This window comes from Penaeus japonicus, unplaced genomic scaffold (assembly GCF_977035675.1).
Source record: "Penaeus japonicus unplaced genomic scaffold, GWHDUDI00000001_assembly GWHDUDI00000002, whole genome shotgun sequence".
In the NCBI taxonomy this organism is placed as follows: Eukaryota; Metazoa; Arthropoda; class Malacostraca; order Decapoda; family Penaeidae; genus Penaeus; species Penaeus japonicus.
In genome coordinates this window covers 29060804-29065803 of record NW_028234404.1, presented here as the reverse complement: position 1 = coordinate 29065803, position 5000 = coordinate 29060804, and the positions used below count along the sequence as shown (strand labels likewise).

The 5000-nt window shown below is 39.2% G+C and overlaps 1 protein-coding gene and 1 pseudogene across 12 annotated transcripts in view; one reads left to right on the top strand and one right to left on the bottom strand.

Moving 5' to 3' along the window:
- Positions 1–5000, bottom strand: part of LOC122265285 (cytochrome b5 reductase 4) — a 50187-nt gene that overhangs the window by 4526 nt on the left and 40661 nt on the right. For 8 of the 12 annotated variants that reach the window (XM_086549370.1, XM_086549385.1, XM_086549336.1 and 5 more), the window contains 5 exons: positions 1921–2021; positions 1509–1641; positions 1059–1294; positions 680–892; positions 175–313 (listed from right to left, as the gene is read on the bottom strand). In XM_086549370.1, the coding sequence (XP_086405496.1) occupies positions 175–313; positions 680–892; positions 1059–1294; positions 1509–1641; positions 1921–2021 (822 nt within the window). Of the gene's footprint in view, positions 1–174; positions 314–679; positions 893–1058; positions 1295–1481; positions 1642–1920; positions 2022–5000 lie in introns of all 12 variants that reach the window. The other 4 variants (XM_043034514.2, XM_086549377.1, XM_086549331.1 and 1 more) reach the window with 1 other exon arrangement.
- Positions 4510–5000, top strand: part of LOC147472307 (uncharacterized) — a 604-nt pseudogene continuing 113 nt past the window's right edge.

The window sequence follows — 5000 nt, the reverse complement described above, 5'->3', positions numbered from 1 at the left end:
TGCAAGTATTTTAATCTATGAAGCTTATCATATGCACATCATGTAAACTTATTTGCTCATTATATGTAAGAAAAAGTGTTAAAGCAACCAGAGAGATTCACTACTGATAGTCTTTAGGGCACTAATTACCAAGCATATACATATATATATATATATATATACATATCTACTTGCCTTTTCCTTGTATTCTTAGGTAAACATGATAACCAATAGGCACTGGTAGATACGCATATCTAGGCACTTCAACAATAAACATTCGAGTATCATGTGTCATATTTTCTTTGCTAATTAGGGAACATTCTAGATACTCAATCTGAAAAAGAAGAAGTCATCAAATGTAAATTACCTGATTTAGGCAGATTTTCAAGGGAGATTTTCTACATAACAATTGAAATCCAAATCTACATAAAAATAGAGTAAATGATGATTCAACATTGTTTGTTTCTAACTTCTCAAATTTGATAATGCATTAAAATAAAGTTTATCTATCAAATATACTAAATTTAAAACTGTACAGATTCTGGCTTTCTTACTAATTCTACTTTGATTAACATCATTCACAATCTCTTATGTATGAATGGCAATGTATTTTGACACCAAAAAAGATTATGCTGAATATGACCTTCACAAAAGAAGAAGAAGAAGAAGAAGAAGAAGAAGAAAAAGAAAACACACTCACTGCTCTATCCTTTGAACTGACATGTTCCCCATTCCTCTCCAAGGGCTTTCCTACTGAACTCCATCGCACTCCAGACTCCTGTTTGTTCAGCAGAACATCTACTTTTCCCGATCCACTTCCAATCTTCAGATCAAAGTCTTCCCCAACAGGTTTATGGAGACTCAAATGGACTGTGTATACCATATCTTGTATATAGCATACCACTTTAATTACCTGAGGAATAAAGTCATGACTAGAATCCTGTTCTTCTTCCTTATGCATTTTTCAGATGGATTTAGATTATATTCTCACAACATCATTCCTATAGATTACATACATCACAGATTACATGTGATTTTCATAAATCATTTGGTTTTCTCTGAGTCTGGATAATAAATACCTCTGCACGCTTAACTATAACAACGTGATCCTTCGTAATGTGCTTCCACTTGGTGTATATGGCGATGTTAATCATTGTATTAGTTTGAAACCAGTCGTATTTTGGGTTTGGCAGAGAGGACGGGGTCTGAGGGGACACCATTGGGGACTTTGGGCCTCCTAGCTTCCCTGGGAGACCTAAGCTTGGCACTGCTAAAGAGTTATTGGCTGATGACACAGTGAGGTTCTTTGATGCATCTGAAATTTTCAGAAGTGACATGAGATGTGTGTATTATAGCATTGAAAATATGGGTATAATATCAATTGCAATGGAATTATAAAGAAAATAAAAAACAATAACTTGGCATCAAACAAAGTGCAAAACATTTCTTCAGAGTAAACAGTATGGTTGCCATAATTTTGAACATTTCAGAAAATACTCAACTATAATAAAATCTCCTATGAACTTTACTTTGTTTGTTTGGATCCTTTGAACTTTTCCCAAGAGGTAAAAAGCTCGGCTTGAGGAAGAATGGTCGAGCCTCTACAAGCCTGCCTATAAGACATTTCTGGAGCATGGATTCAAAATTCACCCATTTGTGTACCTAGAAAAAAAATAAAGAAAGAAATAAAACCTTATGAAAAACATCCTTCACAGTAATAATCATAAAACCTTTCCCTTATAACTTACATCAACAAACAAAATCTTTAAATGATCATTACTTGTTTATATTCAATAACCTAATCAACTCCTTCATAAATACACCACCAGTGTTGCAACATGAAGAACAAACAAGAAGCCATTCCATCCAAGTGATAAAAGCGTGGCCGAGGCAGTGTAGAAACAAACGACAATAATAAAACCTTCGATTTCTGATCCATACCTCGTTGAAGAGATCTGTTGCATCCATGCCGACGCCCCTTAAGAGCTCATCCTCTCCGCCCGGGTGAAACTCCATGTAGGGGGTTATGTTGTACACTTTGCCTGGGAAGACAAAGAGTATTAGGATGTCTCTTGTGGTAAGGTTCTGAGGTATGTCTGTCAACTCATTACGATCAAGTACTTGTGAACATTTGATTATACTTCAATCATTGCTTAAAATAATTATAAAAATAATAACAGCTACATCATATAAATAATAATACTAGTATTGATAATAATCATAACAATAATAATAATAATAATAGGATTAACAATAATCATTATTATCATTACTTAATAATAATCATTAGGATGATAAAAGAAGTACAATGATGATAATAATAATAACAACAATAACAAAAACAACACCAATAACAATAAAAATAATAATAATAATAATAATAATAATAATAATAATAATAATGATAATAATAATAATAACAATAATAGTAACAATTATCATTATCATTATTATTAACATCATTACTATAACTATCATTATAATCATTATTATTACTATTATCATCAGAAGTCTCTTATCATTGTCAATACAATATTATCATAATAGTCATTATCATCAATTATCATGAATCATTTTCACTGTTACATAATTTTCATCATCACCATTACTATTGGCATCATTATTATTATAAATGTACTCATTTATATCATTACCATTAACATCATGATATTGTCTGGTAGCATTACTATCATTATATATCACTTCCTTCATTTCTATTATCCTTGTTATTATCAGTATTATCATTATCATTAGTAGCAGTGTTATCATTATCACTAACTTATTTTTTTTTTATTCTTGTCATAACTATGATAATCATCCTCATTATTGCTATTATCAATTTGGTGTGAATTTCATCATCAACTATTATTACAATTGTAATAGTCATCATTACGTATTTGCTTTCATTGTCATAATAACAATTAACACGAGCATATCATTATCATATTACTATTATCATCATTCAATTTATCACCATTGCCACAGGCCTGCACTAGATACTCTGTGTGTGTGTATGTGTGTGTGTGTGTGTGTGTGTGTGTGTGTGTGTGTGTGTGTGTGTGTGTGTGTGTGTGTGTGTGTGTGTGTGTGTGTGTGTGTGTGTGTGTGTGTGTGTGTGTGTGTGTGTGTGTGTGTGTGTGTGTGTGTGTGTGTGTGTGTGTGTGTGTGTGTGTGTGTGTGTGTGTGTGTGTGTGTTGTGTGTGTGGTGTGTGTTGTGTGTGTGTGTGTGTGTGTGTGTGTGTGTGTGTGTGTGTGTATGTGTGTGTGTGTGTGTGTGGTGTGTGTGTGTGTGTGTGTGTGTGTGTGTGTGTGTGTGTGTGTGTGTGTGTGTGTGTGTGTGTGTGTGTGTGTGTGTGTGTGTGTGTGAGTGTGTGAGTGTGTGTGTGTGTGTGTGTGTGTGTGTGTGTGTGTGTGTGTGTGTGTGTGTGTGTGTGTGTGTGTGTGTGTGTGTGTGTGTGTGTGTGTGTGTGTGTGTGTGTATGTGTGTGTGTGTGTGTGCGCGCGCGTGTGCGTGTGCGTGTGCGTGTGCGTGTGCGTGTGCGTGTGCAAGTGCGTGTGCGTGCCCGCCCATGATATGCTAATTGAAGGCTACTGAAATACAGTCCAACTGAAAACTCCCTGTCCATTCAGTGACCGACCTAGGGTGTTTCACTTTGCTGGCTGTGGGGAGCGGGAATGTGCTCGGTCGGTTCCCGGGACTACCACAGCGCTCGACAATCTAACGAACCCTGTGGCTCTGGGGAACACCTTCAAAAGGGGAAATAAATGTTTGATGCCGTTGGTGACCGGCCGAGAACAAGGGAGAATTTAATCTCAAAGGAGACCCTCGAGGCCACGGTTGCGTGTCGCTCGGCTTGACTGGCTGGCGTTCGGGATTACATCGATCTCTGGCGCGCAAAACTCGGGATATTACAAGAAGGACAAAGAACAGCGCGTCAGGAATCTTGCCGAGGAGAGTCCATATCCTAAGTAAATGACCTCCCACCAAGCCTGAGAAAAATGAACCCAACGTCCTCCTCACAGCTGATTGCAGTTCGCTCATTAAATGGACAGATAATTTCAGAGTGTTTTGAGCAGCTGTTCCAGGTTGAGTCACCGACGATTAGCACGGTCTTGGATCGCCCCCCCCCCATTCAGTGAGATCCAGCTGACAGATGTTAGGGGGGCGATCACTAAACTGGGTGGCGGTGGTAAATCAGCGGGTATCTGACTAATTGGTGAAGTCCGATGGCGAACTTCTGATTCCCGGATTGCATGCTGACCTGGGTGCCATCTGGCAGTCTCGTAATATTCCCCCATACCAATTTAGGGGCGTGGTCATCCCTCTCTGGAAGGAAAAGGGGATCCCTGAGAAAGCAGCAATCTTCGAGACACAGCACTGCTCAGCATGCATAGTAAGGTGCTCCAAGTAATTCCACAACAGATCATATCCTTGCGCTTCGGGTCATTATTGTGCCGTCAAGAGATCAGGTGTGGGTATGAACTGGATCCTGGGTAGAGCTCCTCGGTAAATACGGAGCAAACACTGAAATGGTGGCCCTCGATTCATTCACCAGCGAGGCAAAGCCCTTGGGTCCAGAGGTCTCCAAGACTAGGACCACGATCCAGGATTTTGGGGGTCTACCAAGAGAACCTTCTCAAGCGATACGTGCTTGCGGCGAAGACACTAAAGTCACACAACGTTTTACATAGCTTGGTAGAGTAGTTCATGACTCTTGGCTGTTAGATCAGGAAATCAATGGACGAATTGCCCTGGTGGCAGAAGCCATGAACTTACTTAATGCTAGTACCTATGCAGAAGTGTGAAGATACAGTTCTTCAAGCCAGAGATTGCTGCTGGTGCTGCTGAATGCAGAGAAACCTGGACTCTATCTTACGCTTTGGAGTCTCTTCTTGATGCTCTCTGTGACAGGTCCTTGCGTTGGATCATGGGGTGCAGCGGGCAAGACTACGTGTCCAGCCAACGACAGCATCGTAGGACTGACAAGATATGCACCGCCAACTCAGGCTGCACGATTTCT